The following is a 27,796-nucleotide window of genomic DNA, read 5'->3' on the forward strand; positions in this document are numbered from 1 at the left end:
TAGCATGACGTAACCGTCTGCGGATCCTTCGGGGCTGATTTCGACTTGCTAGTAAAACTTTGACGGAACGTGAATATTGTGCTGTGTCCAAAAATATTAATAGACATCCCCGTAGCGTTATCATGTAAATATTAATCCTTTATGAATACGAAAAGCTTCTTTAGCGGCGCTGCCAACAGCCGTATGTAGTCTTTTGCTTCTTGCCGTTCAAGCTTTCAATTGTAGTTTTTCTTTTCTTATGACATTAGAAAGTCATGATTGAAAACGCTTTGTGTCAAGCTCCGTTCATTTCTCTTATATAAGCGCAGTGTGGCATGTGCATATCCGTAGCTCAACACCATTCGATGTAACGATATTTAATAGATTTTGGCAGGTTCCAATCGATGCCGACTATGCAACCGTTTTTTTAGGAATATCGAACACAATACGCTACTGCGGCACCTGTCGTTGCATAATTTTTCTTGCAATAATGGAACCGACAATGGGAACGACTTACCGTATATCATTAATTTCGAAACAATGGACAATAATGTCACCTACTTCTCTTGGGACAACGCCCATGAAGAGAGTAATAGTATTTTCTACGCACCGAATAGAAAGTTAATAAGACGAAGCTACTATCCGTTTCCTCGACCACAGAAATAATGCTGGCGCGGCATTTTTGTATCGAATGAAATTTTTTTATCAAGCGTTGCGAAAGTGGATTATTAATGACGTTTTTGTTACTTTTATTCTCAACTATACGAAGTTATAGCGCGTTACATATTCCTATACATTATTCAACGTGTATTAATTAAGCACCTTTTATTTTTGATTACAGCACAATGGCGGCTACGAATCACAACCGAAAAACGTTAACAACATCGCGAGAAATAAGCACCAAGTAAGTACAGTACTTGTATTCGTTTCTGACAATTATTTATTGCATTTATAAGACTTACAATTGTTATATTGTATTTTATCCCGTCATAAATTATTTTATATCAGACCAGTTACTCAATTACGGCAATACCAGAAATTACATTCATTGAAACTATATTACATATACGTTGTATTATATAATATATTATTATAAGGGCAGATGTAATGAAACTAGAAAATAGACGCTCAACAGAGATTTCTTGGCAAGTTAGACCAAAGGATCTCTATCTTATCCGCGAGGCTTACCGTCATCAATGAAAGCTCGCGATTCACCGCTAACTCGTCTCTTTAAATATTTAATAACGATACAAATGGCGATGCACGATATCGAGCGACTGGTTTTCTACATGTCAAACGTGAGTGCCTTCATTTATTCCGTAAGAGGGTGCAGAGGCAGAGCTGCATTTGCATTCGAAATGCACGACTTTTGCCTTCTCTTCGAGACTTCTTGTCCTGTCAGATAACATATTCGCTATACAAATTGCACGAAATCATTCCCGACGACCTGTCGTCGTTCGTCCGGCCCGTCGAGCACTCGCTTTCAAAATGCTAAGACCGGAGGACACGTGTATGACCTTTCCGAAACGCTGAACTCAGAAGAATGCTCTCGCCGCATTCAAATGGAAATGAATCGCTTTAAACTATCCCCCTTTTTTTTACACACCAGAAGTTGTATGTGTCGGCAGCTCGTTACTCGTGTCGCGACGTTAAAATAGAATTATCGCTGTGCGCCAGCGATGGAAAGCTCGTCTAGTCGACCGCACTTTCGGCTCTCGCATATGCGAAACGTGGAATTCCGTAAAAAAATCAAGCGATGCGAAATTTAATTGCTGGCAATTTAATCTGGGAAATCGCATTAAACCGCGGCTCGGCTAAAATCCACGATAGTCATAATTGCACGGATCAAAATGAGGCACGCGTTACACAAACCACCACTTACAACGTCAGCAGAATAACTTTCTATTAGCGCGCAGCGGAAAGGGAATACTAATATCCGATCAGTAATCAGTACGCTAATTACTCTCCCTCGCTCTCGCAGCCGGCCGGTATTTTCCATGTTTACTCACTGTTCGCAAATCGAGTCTGCAAATCAATCCGCGTGACATTTATCTGCCAATCGAGATTTCCTTAGAAATCAGGAAAGTGGTAGCGACATAATTTCTCATTTAATTTCCAGCCGGTGCGATTCGATCAATTTAGAATTCGGGATGAATAAAAGGAACGACGCGAGCGTTTTAGATATTCTTCGTTGCGCGGTCGGGCGGCATTTCCTGCGCATAAATGACGGTGTCATTGAAAATTATGCGCTAAAATGGCAATAAGGCGACGCATTATACGACTGGTCGGTATCGGCCACGATGTACCGTCGCGATAACCCGTGCGTGTTGACGTCGGATGGATAATATATTCGCGAAACCCCACATTTATTCGTGTACGGACCACCGCTATTACCGCGGAAATATATGCAGAAACAGCGACGACAGCGATCGGTCGTGGCTATTTTCGCGCGTAATATGTAGAAAGTTATAGACTTTTATTGAAACCTCTCGTGCACGCCGTGATTACAAGCTGTAAAATATACATAAAAGTAAAACGTTGCTTTATTTTTACGAAAGAGTATCAATACGAGATAGATTTTTATTAATTACCGTATGCGCACCGAATGTTTCCCATGTAATTGCATATTTTCTAAATATTCGTTTGAGAAATAGCCGTCAAGGTTAATATCACAGGTTTCTTAATAATCTTAATTAATCGCGTGGATTCGTTCCGGAAACTGTCGTACGCGATTACCTCGTGGTCATAGAGTTACGTGAGGAATAGCGAAGGTGAGGCGCGTTGGAAGCAGTGATAATTATGCGGAATACCAATTAGCGTACGGTAAAAACTGTTGCGCAGCTGTTATCGCGTTCGTTCTTATTTCTCGCAACATTGTGGATTTTTCGCCGGTCAATTTTGTTCGTGTGTTGCGTCGTACTTTTGCCTGTTCTGCAAAAGATTCGCGTCTAAAAACAGCGCATAGTAGCATTCGTCAATAATAAATATATACCGTTTAATATTCAGCAACATACGATTTAAATTATCAGATTTTTGTGAAATTGTTTTGCTTCAAATTCATTCTCTCTTTGATTGTCAATCAATTCCGACGACAATTCGCAGTGCTGTGACGCAGGAACGGCTTCTGTTAAATAAATGCGAAAATGAAGTAAAATAACGAGGACAGAAAGTACAATGCGATGGCCGTGTCGCCATTATCGGGCTTTACATATAATTGATGAAGATTAAGCCTATTCGTTTGAACGTTATACTTTCAATTAGAAATTAACCGCGAGCAATTAAGTAGATTAACGGTAATTGACATTAGTGGCGAGGCTCGTTGCGTGCTTCTTCCTTCCATAACCGCATAGAATTAACGTCGGTAGCTCCGATAGAACTCTATACCTCCGCGGAACTTCATATCCTCATGGAATCTCGCTCTTGAGTTTTTGATTCTTCAGTTTTCGACTTTCCATATATTTTTCGTTAAAAGTCCTCCGGTTTGATCCTGCAACGAAATGAAATATTTAGAGATTCTTTATGCGAACACTGAAACAAAATATTAGAGATGAATGAAATTTGAGAGAAATATTTTCATTTTTCAGTATTTCTATGCAAACGATCGTTTCTGATGTATGTAATAAGATTTTTGTAATTTATAAAAACAAGCTCTCCCATTCTCGTAATGATCCATCCCGCTCTACTCCACCTCTGTTGAATATCACAATAGTGCCGAGTTTCTCAATTTTAATAATTTACCCATTATGAAACTTTAATTTGAAGCCAGCGACGTTACGACTCGCTCTCGCCGACAACAGGCGGCAGGTAATACCCTTCGTTTCGCGACTTGCAGCCAGCCGGGGATGACGGGGGCGTCGCTCGATCCGACGATCGGGTATGAAACGCCCGTAGACTCCGGGGTACACGTCGCGTCGGGCGGTTTCCGCGTAACGACAGCTGCGGTAGGACCGCGACGTAATAGCAATTTCACACGTGAGCCTAATGGTCAAAGGGATTTATGAGCGGGTGGGTAGGCCTGGGCTGCGCGCCCCGCGCGAAACGAACTCGCGGTGTTACGATCCCATAAAACCCATGTATTTTTAGAGAGAGCTTGGCCGCCTCGGCTCTCATTCTCTCGCCCGGTTCGTTCTGCTTTCTTTTCCGCGACGCCCGCTCATTGTTAGCGCGGCCCTTTATATTTCTGAAACTCAGACGCGAGCCCGGCGAACTCGTTCCTCACCTTGTTCCTTTCACCTCGCAACTTGTTTGTTTCGGATATAAATCGCTCGCGCACCTTATCCAAAAACGTGACGCGCGTATAGAAACTGCACGTCCCTTTATCATACCACCTATTTCAGTATTGCGCGGGATTATTTGTGGACTCAGATTATAGGATTAGATGGGATTACATAATTACGCATGCAAGTGCACAGCATGACATATGCATGTACGCCACGGGCATTTCGGTCCTACCGTCGTAATTAGTTATAATACTATAGTCCGATATACAAAGGCTTTGCCCGCTTAAGAGGACCGGCCCGAGGATTGTTGAATACAGTTGGAAATTATGCGCGCATTAATACGGAAAGGCCAACTTGTCAAACATGCGGAATACGTTACGTCTGTTGAGCGGAGAATTATTATCCCGATAAAACTCCACGACGATACACGAGCAATGAGTGCTTAAGGGGACCCTAAAGCCGCTGGCGAACTCAATCAGTGTCGATAAGATAGGAGACGGAATTAAAGATGTCAATTATCAACATTTTCACTTTTGCATTTCTATAAAGTCAATTAAAAGATTACTTCTAGCAAGAAAACTTCTAAAGAGATTACTTCTAAAAGGAAAACAAAAAATCGATAAAACAGACGGCTTTAGGATTCCCTTAAAGGCAGATAAACGCAAACGATTGACCGTGCGATATGACTATTGTGGTGTGACTGCTATAATCCGGTATAAATCACGCGAATAATTTTAACAAGCTCCATCAATAACGGAGTATCTCCGCGGCGATGGTACCCGGACTGTTGAGGGACCTATAAACGACTCTCCGGCTAAACCGACCAAGTACTCGCCGCTCGGATGCTGTCCAGCGAGGAAGAAACCGCAGCAACCGTGCAAAAACGCAGCTTACATCCGGCTCGTTTGCGCGCCAACTCCTCCGTGTAATTTTCGCACGTTCCCCGCGACAAATGATCCGCGCAACCTTCCGCGACGCGCGCCGTATTAAGTCGCGATCTAGCACCGACCGCGGCTCGACTGGTAATGCGAATAGCGTGACTATTTGGTGGGAATCGAAGTCACGCTACCTGCAGAATTCGTTACATCACACGTCCGCGCGCGAGCGAGTCCTCCCATCCACGTTCAGGGCCGCTTCAACGGGTTCGAAGTAAAAACGCAGTGTTTGCGTTAACATAAAATCGACAAGTGCGTCGCAAAATCTAGCTATCTGGTTCTTCTTACTTCCGAATGATTTGGAGAAAATTTTAAAGCACTCACTGAAGAAACAAAGAAGAAGTTTAGTTAGAAAGAGAGTCCTGTCGTCACCCGTCAAAAGTTACCCGAGTCGGAATATTTTTATACATTAACGTAATGCAGAACTAATAAAATTATATTTATAATTTATCGCAGTAGAAGAGTGAAATAGCTTTGAAATGGCGTCGTAAATTTTTCTTAAAGGGTTGCTTCTCCCTGCAAAATTTTCGAAGTCAAAGGTCGTTGTCGCGACACAACCAATTCTCGTAAACCGAAAAAGCTGATTTTCAGCTGTTGCAGTCGCTTAAGCACAGCGATGACGAAAATCTGTTTAATGTCGCGCGCCTTCAATCACGACACGCAAATAAACATCGCGGAATGACGATGACTACGGCGAGCCGGCCCTGGAGACACGCGAGCTAGCACACGTCATAGACATAGGCATGACAGAAGGAGGCGCGATTATCTGACAAAACCGCCGACTGGCCACTGGATATTCTTGCGTATCTTCAGTAGAACCAGGCGAAACACAATACCCGGCAGTGTATCGTTCCGCGGCGAGGAACACAGCGCATCAGCTCGATCTCCGGCGTCCTCGTCTCTTGCGGCGGGATAAACGCGGCGTTCCCGTTAAGGCGCCGGGATTACATGTCGATCTACCCCGCGATAGATTGTCCCTCCGTAAGGACATCGCCATGCCGGAGAATATCGTTATCAGGATCGTCTACGCGCCGAAGTTCTCCAAGGTGGATAGAACGTTGTGATTCGATGGTGGATTTACCGATATTTCCCCGCCAAGTTATCAATTATTCGCGCATCTGATATTAAGATTGGTGAAGTGCAAATACATTCGATAATTGCGACGTGGGTGATTTAAGAATTGTTTAGTCCCAGTGTACAACAGAGATTTAAACCCTAAGCTTTAAGAAATTGACTGAAATGAAAATGTTCTGCTATACGTTCCGCGCAACTTATGCTGGTATTATTTTGCATAAACACCAATAAAAAGAATTTATTATCGCAAAAACTACATTTGAACTGTGTCAGTAAAAAAAGATAGCTGAGGGATCTTAACAATGAATTTTATAATCATATCAGACTATTCTCAATTAGTATTATATCATAGAAATCAGTAGTAATTTTTCTGCATCATATTATGATTCATAACTTTTCCTCAGTTTAATTTTCTGTATCTTGTATGTATATACAGAATAATAATTAGTCGTATTGACTCGATTTCGAGCATTCCGATCATTCGTATATATCTGAATCAGATATATGGGACCTACAATTTTATGCCGGTTCCGAACGGCTCTGGCGAGAGGAAATATATACTCTCGGTGACTTGTTTCGTCCTGCCGAGAGGTGACGATCGAATAAAAACCGACGATGTCCAGTCGGATTTGAACTCGGCACACTAGAGTTGATTAGAGCAGCACTTAGCTGTCTGTGCCACGGTCGCCACACAAAGATGACAATCTTTATCGTATAAAAACAATACCGCCGTGCGGTTTGTATACACGTTACCTAAAGCGCACGCGCGCGTTTGTTGAAGATAATGAAATGCGCTCGTGTTAAAACGTCGTATCTTTTTCGTTCGTGTATCGTTTACGGGTTAACCCCACCGGCCAAATATTGTAAAAAATGATGCCACGGACCGCCCACCGGGACGATCTATCGATCGCGAATCTCCGTCGTAATGAAAAGACGCCCTGGCACTTCGAAGTTCCTTGTTCGAAGATCGTCGATCTTCATTGCTCCCACAATGCCGCGAGGATTTTTCTTGTGCTCGGGACTTTACTCGTACGCGATGTGTATCGCATGACGAATGGCGCATAAAAGTATGTGCAAGCTTAGTATACAATTAGTATACAAAAGTTTATTATTATGTATTTTACTTTTTCAAATTACATGTCTATCGAAACTTATTTAACCGTCAAAGGGAAAATAATGAAAGACAAAATGAATTTGTAGGCGAAGACTAAAGAAATAAAGTCTATCTCCACGGAGAAAATTTGATTGTCTGATATTACATTGTTTTACGGGGAAACTAAGTTTTGCGGCAATCAAAGACAAATTTTCCAGTTCTTGGATAAAGCTCTAATGAAATGAAGTCGCTCAGAAAAGAATCCTCTTTGAAACAAATTTAGAAAATTTTACGCGAATGATGAATTTCGTCTCAGAATTTTCATTTACATTATACATTCCACTGATAGCAAAAACATTTTTTTATAATTATTTTACCAGATGACTTTTGATATTTGTATTTTTAAACAGTATTTTTTAATAATGTCTGTCTGATACCGTAATTTACATATTTACCACAGTTTTAAATTATCATTCAAATAATTTCGCCACCAGAGTTGTATATAATATGTGTCTTTTTATAAATCTAATAAAATTTAATATTTGAATAAATCATCGAATTATAGGTGCAGACATCAGCAGTGGTGTCAACACCTGCGAGGACACCGGGTGTCGGCGCGGATTCAACGATGACGGGACCGGGAAAGGGCGGAGGTCGCGTGACGGAGGTGATGGAGCTCTGTTACGTCACGGAGAGGATCATCGCCCTTTGGTATAGAGAGGATGCGCAGGGTGTCCTCGAACATGCTACGACCCTCCTGCGCGGGAAACATGCCGATAATTACATGGTGAGAATTCGAATAACTCTCACACCTTTTCGCGATTCTTCCTCTCGAGGCAAAAAGACAGAAAGTGTTATGCATTTCTCGCAACCTTAACCAGTATTATTAATTTTCCGATTACAAATACTACAATTCATACACGAGATCTCTCTTGTGCGAATATAACAATATTTTACAATTTAAAAGAGTAAAATCACAAAATCTTATTGTATGTCTGCCGTACGTTTGTTTTTGTAATTTTCTTAGTTTCGGATGTCTTGGACTTTCAGATCTTTAATTTGTCATCGCCCGGCCGACCCGGCGAGCCGAATACGAGGGAAGTTGGATGGCCGCAGGGATTAGCGCCAAGTTTGGAGAGACTGTGTGCTCTCTGCAAGGAGCTGGACTCCTGGCTAAACGGCGCTTCTAATCGCGTCGTTGTTCTACACGCCAGGTAGAGTTTTGCGATATTAAAATATTTATCTTTTGCTTCCTTGTAATACACTTTAACAAGAAAAAAAACAAACAGCCAAGTTTATAATTTAAATTACGAGCGACTCAATGTCCGTCCATCACGAAGAAAACTAATCCTAAAGATGAGTCCTTCGAGGTGGATAGAAATTGTTCTTAAAAGAAACCAGTCGTAAGCGCAAAACTCTCTGTGCACGCATTTGTACGCATTCGTGACCTGGTTTTTGCAGAACGGCCAATGTTGAAGCGATCGGCCGCAAAAGCCATAATTTTGCCGCGGTACACGTTCACCGCCCCCTCGCGAAACTCCGCGCCCATAACTTCCCGTTAGTCATTTCCATTCATCGTGAATAATAACGTCATTAGACCGCGATCAGCCCGCGGCGGAAATCTTTTCGTATCTTTCCACCTCTTGCGGAGAAGGTACGGAACCGACATTGTACGTTCGCGGCACCAAGTTAACGTTATCGTTCTCTTCAGGGGCAGCAAGGAGCGGCTGGGTGTGGCAGTGTCCGCTTATATGAACTACAGCAGCATCTGCGGGGGACGCGATCAAGCGTTGGACAGGTTCGCCATGAGAAGGTTCCTCGACGACAAGATCGGATCGCTGCAGGTTCCATCGCATCGAAGGTAACGCGAGAGAAAGAGGGAGAGAAAGTCGCACTTACGCTACCTGTTGACGTGCGACGTTAAAACTCATTCTCGTATTTGCACTCGCAAATAATTCTGACAGCATCGTAAAATCATTTACGAGCGCGTGCATATATCGCAAAAAGCTCGCAGGTTTATTATTTCTTAATTCCCGTCTTAATCGCTACTTGTTCAACATCATCTGGTTCTCGCAATTTATTTTAATCCCCGTTGACACTTTTAATGACAAGCAATTGGTCGTGTCGGAAAATCTCACTTCATAAATCCGTTTTATGATATTTCATATTTAATAGACTCATTGCATCTGGGCATTTCACCACTGTCTTGTCTTATTTCACCGCTGTTTGCTTAATTTTAGAACGTGAATATTGGAAAGCGCTTTTTTCTAATATTTCGCGCGCGCGCGCGAGATTTAAAATTTGCGACGATTCACCGACGTAAATTCTTTGGCTTTTCTGGCATCTGTCCGTTTCTTTCTGAGAGCCGAAAGGTACTTATTAATCCTGAGTTAAAACGGATGCGAGAGACGCGCGTTTAACTATTATAAATTTACATGCGCAGGCACTCGTCTCCACGTATCCTTTGACGTTTATCGCGGAAGCCGTGCAAGTTGTGCGAATTTACATGGCACAGGAAGAAGGAGCGTATAACTCGTCCGCGTTCACTGCGGCGATCCTATTAAGAAGGACACCTTACGTCCTTGAGTAGCCATCCTATTTGTTATCCGTTGTATACTCGCCATCGACCTGAAATGTCGAGTCCTCATTATCTAGTCGTCATCATTCTCAATCATCCTTGCTCGTTTTCTGCCATCCTTCGCGCTCCTCCGCCGCCATTAATCATGTTGATACCTATCCGATCATTCCTCCATAAATGGATTCCGGAAATTCGTTCGGGATTCCTCAGAACTTCGGAATAACATCGGCGACTTTTAAAATTGCAACCCCATAATTGCTTCGTTCACACCATGATTACAACATTTACCGGCGAGGGAAGATCGCGAGGCGAGATGGCATTAACAAAATAAAATGACCGGCCGTGTTGCGCACTTAACGTTCCTGTTGTTGAAAAGATGTTTCTGTCAGCCGGTTCTATCGCGCGCACCACGGACCATTGATCTAAAGATAGCGAGCTCTCATCATCATCATCATCATCGGCAGTCTTATCGTTTTACTTCATCGCCGTGTCGTCGTATGCATTCATAATGACCGGTAATGAAACGCGGTCGGGCCTGCATGCGGCTGTCTCTTTTAATCTCGTTCGCACTTGTGGCTATCGCGATATTTTCCAACTTAAATTGCAATCTGATTCAGGAAAAAGAAGCTTTTTTTCCGCTTACATAAGAAATGCGTCGATAAGCTCATAAAGATAATCTCATTTACCGTATAACTCAAAAATACATATGGTTATATGAATAATTATTTATAGCACATGATGAGGTTAAATTATCATTTATCGCGAACGACCAGTAACTGCTTCTAGAATCAATTATCTAAATAAGAATGGTTACTCGTACAAATAATGATGTCGAATTTATAAAAATTAGTTGCCGTGCCAATTGTTGAAATAGAGAAGAATATCTGTTCTTACAGCGTTTATGCATCCAACAACACTAAAGTATCCGAGTTATTTATTCGATCTTTACCACGAAAATATTTCCCGGCTGGACTATATAAATTAAAATTATTCGATCAGTTACGTAAAAATAATATACGCTAAACTCATTCTCATTTCTCGACCTCGACGATCTAATCACAGTCTCTACGGTTCTTTCACGCATGTTTCCGTTCCTCCGGTGATTTATGCTCGCAGTTCGATCAACCGGTTACTTTTAACGAAACAAACGCAACCCATCCGGCAGTTTATCGCGCGTATTACGCGCCATCGACCCCGCCGCAATCACGGCCGCCGTATCATTACCGTCATCGTCGTCCTTATCATCGTCCTTGTCATCCGCGTCGCCGTACGCATTCATAATGATCGTAATGAGCCGCGACCGAGGTGTGCCCGCGTGCGTGGCGACTTCCTTGCTCTTCTTCTTCTTTTTCGTCTTCTTCTTCTTCTTCTTGCTTGTCATATCGCCTCCTCTTCGTGGTCCTCACGCTCCTCCGGTCCTGCCTACCGGAGTTCCTCCATTAATTCCGCGAGCCGCGAGCATTAGCATGTCGTTAGCGTAGCCGCGCTCTCGCGAGCGTATGAAACCATTACTAGCCTGCCTCTGAGAGATCTCTTACGACGAATGATGTCGAACGTTAGTGGCACGTACTCCTATCTGCATGCTCGTCCGACATGCACACCTCTTCGTGTCACGAGTCAAGGCTTTCCATTGGTTGAACCATCAATCCCATTCATCATGTTTCTCATGCATGCGCGCGTTTGCGGCTTAAGAGAAATTTGCCTCTTCATTCTTTTTCGCCTGGCAATGTTGGTCGTACCAGGAAGAACGCATCTCTCACATCTCTCTCGGTAGACCTCATTGATTTATCGTTCATTACTTCAGATATTCATCTCTAATCCTTTAAACCCTCCCGTCGAGGGTCGGGGAATGAGTTTTAAGAGCTGAAAATGCGCAACGGCGTACTTATTACTGGATGTCCAGTACAATAACGGTCTCCTGGATTTTCCAGGTACATCGAGTACTTCAGCGGACTGCTGTCGGGCTCTCTGAGGATCAGCCAGTCGCCATTGTACCTGACCCACCTGACGGTCCTCGGAGTGCCGCTCTTCGAGCCGACGGGCTGTCGAGCCTTTCTTAAAGTATACGAGGGTCTTACACCGGTTTATACTTCGGATCTGTATTCGGTGACGAATGCGCGCGAATTTACTGTTAATCTCGGCGGGCTCCGGCTGAGGGGTGACATCTTGGTCAAGTGCTACCACAGGGTGTACTCGAAGCAGACTCGAGAAGTTATGTTTTCCCTCCAGGTAAGACGGCAATGTGCAAAATTGACGTTTATTTCAAACACGTAATATCGTATTTTTATTATGTTAATGGAAATTGACATTGCATTATTTTTATTACTCATTACTAGCTTTATCAGCAACGTGATTTCGTAGTATTTCATTTCGCATATTTTTATATAATCGTACAAGATTGGAATGTATTGAATAATATCGATCCAGTATCCATTTACGTCATTTATATCCGTCGCGTACAAAAATACCGTGCATGATGCATCCATGATGAATGTGTTGTAACATGTAAGTGACACGGCGTGAAATCAGAGGCACAAATGATAGTTTATGCAAAGCTATTCGTAAGTGGCTACAAGGACGGCGGAGTAGATCTACGTGTTCGGGGGAAAAAAAAGGTCAGCATAGGTGCTTCAGTTTTATTTGCCGTTGGGCAAATAACATCCTTTGAAAACGACGTAACAATCGGTTAATAATTAGATACGCTTCTTAAACCCGGAAAGAACCGATGTATAAGAATTCCGTGGAAAAATACATCGATCGCGATACGTTTTGCATCAAGTTGTATATTATTTTGTTAGGATGATTTATGCAGAAGAAAATCGCGCTTGTTTAAATTGACGTTATAACGTATGCGTTTTTCCTTTTCACGCGAACCGACAGTAGCATTGAAATTTGCATACTTGCAATCTCTTTAATCTAATTGATCGCTCGGTCGTATTTTACGTCTGTGATTTATATGTTACACGTATCGGAAATTACGTCGTTGTTTCGAGAGAGATCCGCTCTCAGAGTATCCGGTATTCATGGCCAGATCTTACATTTAAGACCGTCTTGAATTTATCTAAAGATGTACGGAATATTTCATTGGCTACGGAATAGCCGAAGATGATCTTAAGACGGACCTCAAATATAAGATCTAACTACCTTTCTTGGAGCTATGGACGTAGTTTAAATAAACCCACCGTGCTCTGTGAATCAACGAAGCCAGCAGAACTGACAACGAAGCCCGGTTATTTTCTGGTTAATTGTTAACCAGAAGTTAGTCGACTTTCCATCTCTTCTCGAGTAGAAAAGGATGGAGAACGGGCTAACTTCTGATTAACAATTAACCACAAAATGAAAAACCAGGCCTAGGAGAGACAGAGAACAAAGTGCTCTCATGTCGCTATGTTTCAAGCGTAATGTTCTTCGACGCAACTTTGGCACATGGACAGTTTTGACAGTTTCGACAGTTTTTCCCCAACCTCATAATTGCCACGTTGTGGCCAGAGTTGTGTCCTTGACAACGACACGTGTCAAAGACGCGCCGAAGAACAATGTGCTTGAACGCAGCAACGTGAGAGCACCCTTTGTTCTCTGTCTCTCTCAATTCTGCTGGCTTCATGGTGGGTCCATTTAAATTACGCTCATGCTCAGAGCTTGATCAAATCCTCGAGCAAATCACGTGCAAGTTCTTCGGGGAACTTCGCAAACGTGAGAATACTCACTAGTGGCTAGACGACTTTAAGCGAGATTAATCGTCCGCGCCGATCGGTGATTACGCGCGTTCTCACATCGACCCATTGTTCCCTAAGTTCCACACGTGCGTGATTACGGAGAACGTCGTCTCCTTCCCGCGATCGGAGCTCGACGTCGCCTGCGACGATCCTCGGTGCCCGCCCGACAGCGTGGTGACACTCTACTTCGCCACCGACGCGAAACGTCAGGACGGCCCAGTCCCGGCGCCGACGCCCGCCGTGCCGCACGCATCGGCGCATCACGATCCGATTCTGCACTGGGACAGCTACACGAATCTCGAAATCAGCGACGACGGTGAGTGCGAATTTCCGCATGCTCTTAACTTCATAGCTCAATTTTTGCAGTGCACGCTAACATAATTTCTCTCATTTATAATTTATCGTGTTACAATCAAGTGTTGATCAGCTTGTTTTCATTCGAGCAATTGTCAGATAAGCGAGGTGGAATGAATTATCTCATAATGAGTTATTGATTTTGTGTCCACCTGTCAAACTTGCACGTGAATCCGGACGAGAATTTTGACGCGAAATCCGCTTCCTGGATTTTCCCCATTGTACCAATAAAATTCACAAATATTTGGCAATGGACGATACAATGTGATAAACGAGACTCGCGAGTGTAACACCGCTAACGTTTATTAACGTCAGTTATCGCCCTTTTGTTTCTAAATCGCTCGCATAAAATACCCGACGGATGCTTAAGCGTACGACACGCTGTGTTGCAATGGGAAGAGATAATTCTTACTAAACATTTCTCGTTTTACATGATTCTTGAAAGTGAGAACGCTAATCCGTCTTCCGTGTCGTGAATTTGACGGTGCGAGCCTGTCGATTAATTTATCGATACCGTGAAAGCCGCGAGCCACGGTCGTCACGGGGGGTGGGAGGGGGGGGCTCATCGTCGTCGAGTGGTATCCACTAATTTTCGTCGTAATGGCACCCAATTAACCTCGATCTGACAGAGAGAGCTAGTCAGAAATACAACTTGGCTAGTGTTCACCGCGACGGAGGGTGGGAGGGAGGGAGGGAGGGAGGGAGCTAGACGAGAGAGCAGCAGTCAGTATAGTGCATTAAGAACGGCTGACTAACGCCGCCGGAAATATGTTCTGCCAAGTGGAAGGAAAATGGCGGTTTATCGCGACGAGGGCGATTTCCACGGCTGGAAATAGATCAAAGGTCGGGCCCGATGGATGGGCAAGGTCCATCGCGTTAGTTGCTTCCGAGTACAGGCGTTTCTACCCCGTCGCCGCCTATTTACATCTTCACTTTTCTCCGCTGGCCCCGGTCTGACTTTTTGATGAGATGAGGTAAAGTGGCTGTCACGATGAATACCCGCGGTATAAAGTGTATCCTTTCAGGCCGATTGAAAACGTCATGGGAAAACGCAGGGTGAAAGATTAAAAAATTAAAGATGAAAGGTATTCGCTGTAAGCTTTGTGCGGCAAAAAAAAGAATGGAAACCCTTTTTAAATTAATTTTCTCATTTCGACTCAGATTCCGAGAGGGTTGTAGCAATCTGTTCAATTTCCCTTTAAAGCCTTTCATTTGATTGGAATAATTAAATTAATAATACCGTGACACGCGTTTATTGAGATTAATGAAATCTCATTATCAAATAAAAGAATCGCATCGGTTACACGACTTCGCCCGCGCTCAGCAGGGATTAGGATCTAATGCAACGATTTGTTCCGCTCGGTATACTGCTTTAATCGGGGCCGATTGCGTCAGCGCCCACGATTCCTCCAAAAGCACGCGCAACACGACCGACGCTCTCGGAGTCAATTCGTTTCGTTAGCGATCGGCCGGTGGGTTCCAATAAAGCTGTGACCCAAATTGCGCGCAATGCTAAATCGACGCCGTTTGTTGCGGGACGGAGAGCGACGGCGGACGGGACCGGAAAGAAAAATGGAGGGTGCCGGCGAGCGGCGCGACCCTGCCGCGCGCGGCCGAAGGGAGAGACGAATAGATCAATGGATAGGTCCGAGCCGATTCAATGCCGGCAGTTTAACCGCAATACCGTCGGCGACCCATCTGTCGGATATCCACCCCCTCCCTCCCCCTGTTCGCCGACTGAAGGGTGTGACCAGACTGAAATCAATTCCACCTCTCGGTGGCCGAGCGTCCCCGGGCGGGCGAAAGAGATCGTGTACCCTGTCGTTGTCGGAACGCGATCGATCGTCGAGAGATCCTTCCGCACAACTCGCCGCCTGGATCACCGCGTCGGTTCCTCCCCCCACGGGGTTCCGATTGTTCGGAGATTGATGAATACATTTGGATATTTATTGAGAATTAAAAACCGATTTAAACGCACGCACAGGCGGAACGTTCGCGCCGCGTTCGCGCTGCGAAACTTTCAAAGTGAAGATTTCATCTCCGAGCCGACGAGCGATCGCGCGAGTTGCAAAGAGAGATCGATCGTGCTTCTCAGCTATCTCGACGGGCAGCACGCCGGTTTCCCAAGCCGTCCCCCCCCCCCCTTAATTGTCTCCCCGCGTTGAGCTCAGACGTTCTAAATCACACTTAAATCGCCCCGGTCCCGCTCGCGCCGTCAAGTATCGGAGCGATTTGTCGCCGGCGGGCGCGTCAATTCGCATTCGAGCGCCTTCGATTTGCGCCGCCACTTTGCCTAATGGCTTAATGCGAGCCCGCGCGCTTGCGATTTTCCTCGCTGCCGGGTGAAAGCGGGGAGTTTAACGGGCGGCCGTGCATTTTCGCGAGTCGCGAGAACAACGAGAGTCTCCTCCCGAATCGACGAGTGTAACGAACCCCGATCGCGAGGCGAGCTCGTTCAGGCCCCCGCCTGTCGGAAGCGTCGCGATGCCCACACGCTGCACCCACGCGACAGAGAGAACGAGTTTCCTACGGCGCTACGCTCGCACGAACGATCTGCTTTAACGACTCGCCGAGTTATATGGACCGGCGCGAAAAAGTTGCTCGAGCTCCTTTGATCGGGTGACGCGCGAGGCGAGGCGGAAGTGCAATGAATCTTCCATGTTTCCGGGTAATTTCGTACGGATCTAGTCTGCACGTTCGATCCTTTGGGTCGGCCTGTTTATAGGAGACCGTGTGGTACAGCGGAAAAATAAAATTACAGATGGATCCGTTGAAAGTGGAGGAGAAATCGATAGGAAAGTTTTTTTTTTTATATTCGCGCCAGGGGCGGAAAGACAGTCTTTTAACTTGACAGTTGCATATTTGAGATAAATATGGATACAGAGAGGATAATCGAGGGCTCTCCAAACAGAGAGGCCGGCGGTAAATTGAATAAATGACGCTTTATTAGTAAGCAGGTCCCCCCACTGCACCAAATCCATCGTGGATCAGGATGTAACAAAAGTCGTGGAAGCTGCATCGCGTAGAAAGGGATGGGAAGAGGCACAATATAGGAGATTTTCATGGTGGTGGGGAGTCGGCGGGTTTATTCTTGGCGCCGAGACGCCATGGATGGGGATAGAGCTTAACAGTTTTCGCGCGCTTCTACAAGTAACTCCGCACCGGAGAGAGATCTCAGTTCGATCCTTGATTCTCCCGCGTTCGACTCGGTGCTCTCTGCTTCGCGCAAGTCTCGCGTTCCTATCATTTGCATCGATAAACGCGCGAGTTCGCTGGTGATTACGCATAATTATGTTATTGCGACAACTGCAGAGTCGTGAGCCGTCCCGGCGAAAGTAGCGAGCGTTTCGAGTAAGCCGACTTTATTCTCCTTCTACTAACGCAGCGATTTTAAACTGTTGAGCTCAAATTTATTTATTTCCTTGAAATTACTCGAGCAAATATGGAAAAGCGGCTTCGAGTGTCTTCACGAGTATTTGAAATAACCCTTGTTCAATGTGTTACTGTGATTTAAAACTTAAAGCCAAATTATATTATACTGTTAAAAGCTTAACCGTGTAACTTGTTATACGATGTACAAATACGTCTCTCGAGATTTCTTTTTGCCGCTTTCCATTGTGATACCGTAACGTCTCGCTACAAGTATCCGTTTAACGTTTCGCGATACCCACGATTGGAGATTGACCTTAATTTTACGGTCTACCGTTAAGGCGACACTTCAGGATAGAGTCTTTTGATCCAAAATTGGCGAACCGGCTTGACCGGGCTACTCTCGCTCTGGGAATCCGCCTTCGGACCACGCAACGAGAAAGTTGGTTCCTGGAAAGCGTGGATTGAGCTTGATCTGAGAAAACACCCCATAGCTGGCAGTACACGCGCAATTTCCATTCGTGCGGAATATAATTTCTCCGTAAAAAATAACATTAACACCAATATCCTATTACTGCTCTTTTTTACGTTTTCTTTTCAATACAGCTCTTCTATCTAGCTATTGAATATTGATATGACAACTCTTATTGTGTATGTGTAAAAGAGAGAGAGAGAGAAGGTTAAAAAGTGCTAGTTTATACAATTTTTTATATAATATTTTATTGTGCATGAAAGCTTTGAACTGCAAAAACGTTGAAGCGAGAAAAGTATTTATGGTAAAATTAAAGAAGAAAATAAAAATCGATGGAGAAAAGAGCTGTCGATACAGGAGAAAAATGTTAAGTAGTAACAGACAGTAGCAAACAGACGTCTGGTTTTCGCGCGCGTTAACCACTTGACACGCGAGGAGCTTTTAGCGCCTGATAGCCGTGTTAGATAACTTTCTTTCATTTTTTTGCGCTCGTACGTCCCTCGACAAGTAAAACGAGCGTTTTGTCGATCCTCAAAAATCCCGTTCGCGGGTCAACCTCTCGGGTCTTTTGTCTGGCCGCTGTCGAAGAAATTGTGCGGTAAAACGAGAAGAGAAAATCACCGCTTAATAAGAACGAGAGGAAGAGAGACGGAGGTGGAGCAGCGAGGACAGAAAACAGAGACAAGAGCCCATTGTCTTGTCGTTCGGTCGTACGTCTTCCCGCTGTTACGTCACCATTGTTTACTCCAATCCTGTGCAGCTTCCTCCGTGCAGGGCCGCCTCCAGCAGTTTTATTTTACCACTTCGATGCCCATTGTACGAGGAGAAATCGCTTTTTGCTTCGGCTAAATGTCAATACCGAAATTTCCGGTGTTGCTTGTGTTGCGCGAGACGAAACAATTGTTATTCCAAGTTGAAAACGTACGGCGCTTACGTCATGATCTTCCGCGAAAAAAATTTGGACTTTTACGATCTCGAGGTCTGATCCTTAATTTTACAAAGTGTACTTGTACAGTGAAATGACTAGAGCTAATTAAATTGTATAGAAAGGTAGCGATTGATATGTTACAAGAAGATTAGCATCGTCGAGTGATTTAAATTGAGTATAACGTTACACGTTCAGAGCCACGTGCTATAAATTTATATGCTTTCCCGCTGGCAGCGTTGTGCTATCGATTTAATTGATCGTTCCTGGCGTCTTTTGATCGCTGATAAAGACGATGCACAAGTAAATGGCGTCGCTTCATATTCGCGCGCTACCGAGACGGACGCATAATGCGTCATGTCATCTTACGCACAAATCGCGCGCGCGTCCTTGTCCCAGATTGGCAGCCTAGGAATACACCGCCGTTTGCCGACGGTGGCCGACCAACTTTTCGCTCTATCTTCGTTACTCGACAGTAGAAATAGCCGCGTTACGCTCGGACGAGCGCGAGACGGTAAATCCGGTGGTTGCGATCTGCCAGTGGTTCGCCCGCCCTACATCCGGGATCCCTCATAGATGCTTAATCGTAAATCGCTTGCCCGAGAGTAATAGCGAATTCGGTTGCTTGTGAGTGCACGTTAAGACTTGTTCATAGTCGATTCTTATATTTAACCCTTTGAAGCATGGTGGTAGCCCACGTTACCACCTCAACTTCTTTACTTTTTGGCAATTTAATTTCTAGTTAACTAGCATTTAGGCCTTCAAAGGGTTAAGGTTGTCTTAAATACACTTCCAAAAACCATCTAGCCAAAAAAAATGACCCATACAAACCCTAGTAGCACGACACAACGCACAAGGAATCTGATTGGGCCATAAATGCACGTATAAGGGAATAGACCAATAGATTTCTTTAGTTATGTGCTTACGCACCTGTGCAAGTTTGTCAGGATAGAGCCTAAGTAAGTAAAAGCTAACGCAGGGCACAGAATGTCCCAGACTCGCCAATCTAATTTTTGTTTCTTGAGAAAATTACGTAATTCTGCGCGAGAGCGTTAAATGCCGTCTCAGACGCTTAGAATATCGAGCGTCAATACGCGAGGTGAAATGTCAACGAGCCTCGATTATTTCGACCTTCTACGGTTGTCTCGCAATCTCCGTATCGATCTCGATCTTACGCATACCAATTTCAAAATCGATAAATTTCTTGTTACCAATGCAAACGCTTGACACGCCGATGTCTTAGAAGCAAACACGGTTGGTTTATTATACATGTATATCGAGCGATCTAAATGGCTGCGGTTAATTACCGGTTGTCGAAGCCCCGCGTATCGCAGGTGACGCCGCGATAACATAACAGTGTCCGTATATGGTGTGGCCTGTAATGGCTAAATAAGCGAGTGACGCGTAATAATTGCGCGCCGCCAGGTGAGCCAATTATTCCTAAACACATCCCACGCGCGTTTACGCGGCTCGTGGGTCGATTGCGTGCCACGTTATGCGTTTTGATCCCGGCGCCTAACATTATTAGGCTACCGGGTAGCCAGGCCAAGCCTATTCTTGTTGAACGCGGGCATATCCGCGCGGGCACATTTGCATCGTGACGAGCAATCAGCAGCAGAATCACGTATCGCGCGCCCGAGATGCGCGCTTCGTGCCAACCTGGAACACATGCGCGCAATTGGGAACTCATGCCACGCGAATCTTACGTGACGAACACGTTCCCGTATCCGACACGAATCTCCCATGCCGACACATTGGCCCTGGGGACGTTGTATGTAACTAAATATGTTGACTCTGTTATTTGTCCGGTTTTACGTCGATCTCTTCTGCAGAAACCGTGGCAGAATACCACGTGAATGGGTACTTCGGGAACGAAGAGACCATAGGGCCGACAGAGAGTGAACATGCTAATTCTATTATACTATGTTTCGTGTCTCCCGATTTAGTGACGTGGCTGAAGCTGGTGCTATTTTGCTATAAGTACTATAAAATAGAGTTTCCTGGCAACGAGGCTAATCGGTTATTTCAACGAATTTAATTATTAAAAGTATTTGAGGAAAGTTCAAACTCTCGTAATACTTTTCGCGAAAGTCTCTTCTATAGTCGCGCTCCGCTATTTCATCAACGGTAAAGGCAGCGCGTCATAAGCGAGATGTATGCAAGTTCATCCTCGGCAGATTCTGGCGCGAATATCCGGGGACCGCGTGCGGCGATCGTAATATATAAGCGATCAATCACTTGGATTTAATGCGCAATCCGCGCCATCGTAATTACCCCTTAACGATAATTGCACCCTCCGTCATAATTTTACCTCATTGTCGCGCCGTTGTCCCGCGCTAGACGTCAGTGCATTAGCATTCGTCACGAGCACCTGGTACATATGCGACGTGAATGCGCGACGTCGCGGTACCGCATGCCCGTACGCTCGGGAGAAGAAGCGCATTGCAGACTCGCGTGCCGCGCGGTAGCGAGAGGGTGGTAACTTGCGTAAGTCGTTGTTGCCTGCGCACACGTGCGTGCGTTTCGGCGCGCAACGCCGCGCGGACGCGATGAATTATTAATTACCGGCCATTCATTCGCGAGACCAATCGGCACCGTAGCGGCGAGGCGTCCAATTAAAGCCGTGAGAACGCACGACGGGGAAGAGGAGAGAAACGCGATGAGAAAAGGGAGGAAACGAGCTCGATTGCGTTTCGGCCGATATGCCATCGTTCTAAGGCTGGATTCGCACCTTGGCGGAAAAGCAGAAGGCAGAACAGTAGAAATCCAATCAGAACCAATCAGAACTTTCGCTGGTAGTTGAAAGTTTCTACTTTCTGCCAGCAGAGTGTGCTGTTCACTACCAGCGCGAGTTCTGATTGGCTTTTGCTTTTCTGCCTGAGGCTGGATTCGCACCTTGGCAGAAAAGCAGAAGCCAATCAGCACTCGCGCTGGTAGCCAACAGCACACTCTGTTGGCAGGAAGTAGAAACTGTAGACTACCAGCGCGAGTGCTGATTGGCTTCTGCTTTCTGCTTTTCTGCCTAGGTATGAATCCAGCCTTTAGACTAAACACCGAGGAACGTGTTCTGGAATCTCGTCGAGACGGACAGCTCGCCAAATACACTTGACGTGCGTGCGTCTTAATGATCTCCCTAGCGAGCGATTGGAGCGGCAGCGGTTCGCGCCGCGGCACGCCTTTCCCGAGCGCGGCCTTTAATTTCGGTATCGCGGCGGCGCGCGGTACCAAATCGCGGGCGCTCGTCAATTTGGTCCCGATCTTGAGTGCGGGAACCGTTTTCTCGTGCGTGCCAAATAACGGCGGTGCGCGCGCGCACGGGATCGACGTGTGCGATCGACCACGCCGAGAAAGACGACGAAGACGACGTAGCCGAGCGGCGGTGGGCCGAGAGTTGCCGTAGAAGGACCGGCGACTGGAGGCCGTTGGAACGAGTAGAGGGGTTTCTCCGCGAGAGACGCAACGACACCCATACCGCGGCGCGAGACGCGCACATGTGCGAACTCCACGTAATACGAGGAAACACGTGCGCCATAGTACGCTACCAATGCGTAACGGAGCGGCGCGGCGGCGCGCATACGAGTGGAAACGCATGAATCAAACGCGCTCGCGTTCTTGACAATTGTTTCCTGTCCGAGTGGGTATATGCGTGCGAAATAAACGAGACCTTCGCGTTGCGTAGCCGCGCGCGCGCGCGCGCGCATTATTTATATGCGCGCGCAATCCGATTTCGCATTCAGCGCTCTTGATTTATTATTATTAATTGTAAAAATATGACGTGGTCTTTAAAGAGCTGTCATTCCCAGGCAAGTACGAGAAAGTACTTGTGGCCCACTTACACGAAGGTGCTTCAGAAAGTACGCACTCGAATCGGCTGTACGATCTTGCACGTCCAGCATACGTCCTAAATACACGCGCGTTTCTCGTGCCTGAATTTCAAAGGAGCAGGCTCGCGCGCGCGCGCGCTCGCGTATGCGTGTGTGTCTCTCGAGGGAGAAGCCGCGCGATTTGCGGGGTCTGCGCGAAATCGCGGCGTGCATATCTGCACGCACGTGATCGCCGTGCGTGCATATGCGTTTATATGGAGCTGCCGCGACGCGGAGAGGCAGCTCCGAAACTCCGTATCGCCGACTTCTTGCGTAGGATGCCGGGCTTGGCCGCCTGATGATGATGACGAGGACAGTGGTGGTGGTTAACGCGAATGACGGCGATGTCGGTGGTGGTGGCGGTGGTGGTGGTCGTGATCACTATCGCGTGGCATTTGCAACGCACAGTGCCGTTTCTGTGCTCCCGGTGAACGGAGCACGCGTTGTTTTCTCGCCGAGTCCTTCCCTCTCGAATAAGTCGCCGAAGAAGTGTCGATAGCTCCGCCGCGCGGACTGGCTGGTGCGTGTTTCCCCGTTGAATTAGGAATTGTTTCGCGTTCAGTGCAACTTCCGTTCGGCCGACATTAGTGCAGTTTGACGCGCACGGTCCTTGGTACGATGATAAAAAAAAAAGTCGCAACGAATGGATTAGTAGTTAAAATTTCAGCCACACGATACTATTTTTCTTTGATTGCTTGTACCAATCAAGAATCAGTCTTATGTCATCTGATCTAAAAACTATGTATCCTTATTGGTTCGCGTGAGCAATCCAGTAGGAAGAATAGTGTCGTGTGACGTTGGCTTTAAACTGTGAAACTGAACGAGCCGAAGATGAGATACGATAGGCGCAAAGGGGTTGTTTGGATCTTTTGAGAATCTCGTAACGAATATTATTAATAATTTTAATGAACGACGTTGTGAAATACGGTCATTGAAATCGGCGTTTGATCGATTTTCACGCTCACGGATGAATTTTGTGCGACGTAAGCGCGTTGCGAGTCAAGTCCCTTAATCGTAATCTTAATCGTAGCTAATAGAAACTCGCGCGAGTCCCCCGTATCTTCCCTTCGTGGGACTCCCTACGGCTACCACGCCTCCGTCTCTCGCATTTTTGTCATCGGTTGCGGAACGTGTACCCCTGACCGGATCTCAGTGCCCGCTTCCCATCGGCCTGTGCATCTCTATAAGGCTGTCAAACGGGTAATTCATCCCTACGTCTTTTTCTCTCTCTTTCCCCCTTTTCCTTCGCATCCAGTACTCGCTCACCTTCCCCCCCCCCCCTCTCCCCCCCGTCTCGCCCTTCGTCGTCCGTCTGAAGATAATGACGGCCTACTATGTCAATGAATAGCATCCAAAGAGAGTATGCTAAATTTTAGTACCTTGCACACGAGCGATCTGTCCTTCGTCGGGACGGAGGGCTGGTGAAGGACGAGAGAGAACGGTTATGCGAAATGAAAAGATTCTTTTTTTAATGTACGGACGCACCAGCGCTATTGTGTGCATTGAAAAATTTACGTGGGCGGCTGCTTTGTTATGCAGATCAGTCGCTCGATTAATTATAATAGTCGTTTCGTCTGCTACGAAGTTGCAATCGGAGACTTCGAACGCGCGTCAACGGGATTTTAGCAAAGTGCTCGTCCGCAAATGTTTGTAAAGGGGGAACTTCCGTTTCTTTTTCTATAAGTGGTAACTTAATTCAACACTGAAAAAAAAATCTGTTAGATTCAACCAGACGTCTGTTAGAAAATGGACGAGTCAGAATTCCCTTTAGGATTTGCCAGAATTCCTTTAGGATTTACCATGAAGTTTGGTAGACTTTACTACAAATCTGGTAAATCCTAAAGGGAATTCTGATTCGTCCATTTTCTAACAGACGACTGGTTGAATCCAGATTTTTTTTTCATTGAACGACTGCATTATTAAGACCGCTGTCGATCTGTCGCTATTAAGACTTAGCACCGTGCTAATAACGCCGTGTCCCGCGGACTTCCTCTTGGAATTGCTCACATTTTCATTACAAGCTCAAGGGCGTAAGCCGCCAAGAAAGTTTCAATTTACATTCGCACTTGAATATGCAGAGGAAACCCACCGGGCGTCGTAAACCTGACAAGCGCGCTGGATCGCATCCTTAAATTTCCCGTACCCGCTACCATATCCGCGCTCGCGCCCGTGTCGCGCTTGTCCCACCCCTGAATCCCGCGGTTAAATCACAGCAGCGTGGCTTATAAAATAAGTTAACGGTCGCGATTAACTATAAATTCGCTGCCGGTAACACGGGGAGAGGGTAAGAGAGAGAGAGAGAGAGAGAGAGAGAGAAAGAGAGAAAGCGAGCGCGCGAGCCGGCTAGAGCGATGACGTTCTCGCGCGAGAATCTAATTACCATATCCAGCCTGGTATCGGTACGCGAACGCGCTCCGTGCTCGCACGTGCGCGATCCGTTCGCGGCGTTAAGTGCAGAGAAATTGAAATAGCTGGCGGTTGCCGTCGTCGTCGTCGTTGCCTCGACGACTGCCGATGGTCACGCGAGCCACGTGTCATCGTTGCGCTCCGCTAGAATGCATCGGCTAAGTAACTGGTTCGGCGCGAAGTGTAGACGCACAATCGTCGCCGCTGGGTCACCTCCGATAATCTATTAGGTTGTTGCGTATGAAATGGCCGTTTTTAAAGTGAAACTTTTACCAATTGCCTCTACCAATTGAAGCTGAACGATGAAGAATCGACGGGATTAAACGCCGATACGAATTTCGTGTAAAAATGGATCGCGTAAGGTCGCTTACCCTCTCTGTCACTGCTAATAATTGTATTGAAAGTCTGAATTCGCGCAGTGACGTCACTGGTACTCGCGACTCGATTGCCAGAGATAATCGATATTATTTCCACTTTCCGCGAAGACCGTCCCCTTGTCGTAGAGATAAGGTTTATCAGTGTGTACACTCGGACGATTTTACGACGCGCATTGCGACGTCGATATCGCGCCGATATCGTCGCTCCACGTAGATCCACAATCGCGTGACTATTATAGGCAATGGTATTAATTAGTCGCTATCGCGTCCCACGCCTCGCACTCGCGCAGCTCGCAATCGGCCGCTTTGACGTTTATATTAGGGCACCGGTAAATTTATGTCGCTCCCTCAGAAGATTGTTTGTTCCGGGCAAAACTCGTTAAACTTGTAAATCGGGGCGACGTTAAACGACGGTGATATTTTATGTTGCTTTGAATAAACCGCTACCGCGGGTTTCGATTTTCAGATTTCCCTCCCGCACTACTCTCAGACTTCCCTTCTAAAATGCCGGTGCTATTAGCTGTCTTCCTATCGTCCGGATATTTGCATGTAGAAGAGCATATTAGTGGAAGGATGTACCGTTCGATTTGTCGTAAACGCTGAATTATCATATCCATCTATTTTATGACTTCTATTGCCGCGATACGGCGAATGCATGAGAATTTTTACATCGTAATATTCAATAAACTCCCCTTTGAGCGATGGTGCTTCAATCTGTACATTACGCACGCGCTCCACGGGTATATCGTGTGTGGACACGGGGGAGACAGGGCTCCGAGACACGCTTCGATCGAGCCGCTATGTGATCGCACGTGGATGATGAATGACGGCGATAAATCCCGCTCGCGGACCGATTCCGGTCCTTGACGGCGGCGCGGCGGCGCAAAAAGGCACGACGCATGTCGGGCGAAATTGCAATAAGGGTCGAACGGAAAGCTAGTCGACGGTATCATTTGGCGCGATAAATCCCCGAGCGATTCGCGTTGGAGCGCGCGGCCGACGGCGACGCCCGCTATCCGCCGCGTGATCAGCGGCCGCGACGTACGGCGGTTGCAGCTGCGGCCCGAGCGCATGCTTTCCGGACCGCTGCAGCGCTCGCAGAAATTTATATCCGCATCGCTCTCGGGCGTGATAAACGAGAAAACCCGCTCGCGTTTTCGAGATAGCGAGCTCGGGGCCGCGCGCGGCTTCGAGCCGGCTCGTCTCCCCGCGGGGAGAGAGAGCCTGCGAGTTAATTAATGCATCCTTAAGAATAGTTGATCGCACCCCTTTACGTTACGGCGCGTAATCGCGCCGTTACGCCCGTCCTGCACGTTACGCGCGCAGAACACAGCGGCTATTAGCATTCCTGTCGTGTTACTATTTTCAGCACGCTCGCGCGTCGCTTCGACGGCAATTTAATCATACTTATGTCGACCATTGCATGGTCCGGATTACGAGACGCCACCGATAATTTAATAGGAACGTAGCCGTTAATGGCTACCCGTCTCGCCCCTTATCCAAACGATGCGTCAATCCCGAGCCCGCGCATGAACGGCAAATGTTTTCGGAGCACGCAATTCGGTGACGCAACGCCGCCGCGTCTTTCCTCCCTTCGGGCCATTACTTTCGCGCGGCGTCGATGAGAACTTGCTTCATTAAATCAGCCAAAAGTCGTCGTGCCGTGCCTCGCGGGCCCGCGTCCGTTCCACGAACGTGTTCCTCGACTACAAGTCCGAAGGTGGTCTCCAAGTAGGTGGTATTACAACGCGTTGACGTGTAACGCAATCTCGAATTTAAGGCCACTTTAAGAAGAATTGCGAGCGTCGCAGATGCCGCGCGAGTGTTTCCTTTTTCACAATAATTACAAAATGTCGCGGCATTCTCTCTTTAGCGCGGCGCGATTAATATAAAAACAGAACGAGTTATCGATTGTGTGCCGGTACATTTCACGCTTTCATCGCGTCTTCATCAGCGCCATTAAAGCCACGTATACTATATCGCCCGACGGTCGTGTACCGTCATATTCGAGTTTCATCATCGCGCTCTGAAAGAGGCTGCCTTGCGACGGCGATAATTTTCAATCGCCAGGCAAAATCCTCGTTCCTTGCGTGTACACATGTGATGATGTTTGATGAAGATCTCTCTTCACTTTTGAACTAATGTCCCACGTACTATGATTGTTCTAGACATTTTATCGTGCCAATTGTTGTAAGACGAATAAAACATGTACGGCCCCCTCGACAAATTCATTTTAGGGGCTCCAGTATTTTTCAAATGTCGCCTTGTTCGCGTGTGTTACAGGCAGTTAAGAGGATGCTAAAGTCGTCTGTTTTACCGACACATTCGAATATAGTTTTTGCGCTGCTGAATCTTTTTATTAGTTTTTACGCCTAAAATAATACCAGGATAAGTTGCGGACCGCATAGCAGAACGTTCTTATACTTGAAACACTC

The 27,796-nt window shown here is 46.3% G+C and overlaps 1 protein-coding gene and 1 long non-coding RNA gene across 10 annotated transcripts in view; one reads left to right on the forward strand and one right to left on the reverse strand.

The window, feature by feature from the left end:
• LOC105569207 (tensin-3) overlaps positions 1 to 27,796 on the forward strand; it is a 196,057-nt gene that overhangs the window by 146,866 nt on the left and 21,395 nt on the right. For all 9 annotated transcript variants that reach the window (XM_012025450.1, XM_012025451.1, XM_012025456.1 and 6 more), the window contains 6 exons: positions 821 to 883; positions 7,867 to 8,088; positions 8,352 to 8,515; positions 9,013 to 9,162; positions 11,811 to 12,108; positions 13,674 to 13,911. In XM_012025450.1, coding sequence (XP_011880840.1) covers positions 821 to 883; positions 7,867 to 8,088; positions 8,352 to 8,515; positions 9,013 to 9,162; positions 11,811 to 12,108; positions 13,674 to 13,911 — 1,135 coding nt within the window. The remainder of the gene's footprint in view (positions 1 to 820; positions 884 to 7,866; positions 8,089 to 8,351; positions 8,516 to 9,012; positions 9,163 to 11,810; positions 12,109 to 13,673; positions 13,912 to 27,796) is intronic.
• Positions 2,546 to 5,324, reverse strand: LOC105569206. Its single transcript, XR_001009486.1, has 2 exons — positions 3,718 to 5,324; positions 2,546 to 3,466 (listed from the first exon to the last, which is right to left on the reverse strand). It is a non-coding gene; the product is annotated as an uncharacterized LOC105569206 (long non-coding RNA).

Source organism: Vollenhovia emeryi, unplaced genomic scaffold, assembly GCF_000949405.1.
Source record: "Vollenhovia emeryi isolate VEMERY1.0 unplaced genomic scaffold, V.emery_V1.0 DF939125.1, whole genome shotgun sequence".
Taxonomy (NCBI): Eukaryota; Metazoa; Arthropoda; class Insecta; order Hymenoptera; family Formicidae; genus Vollenhovia; species Vollenhovia emeryi.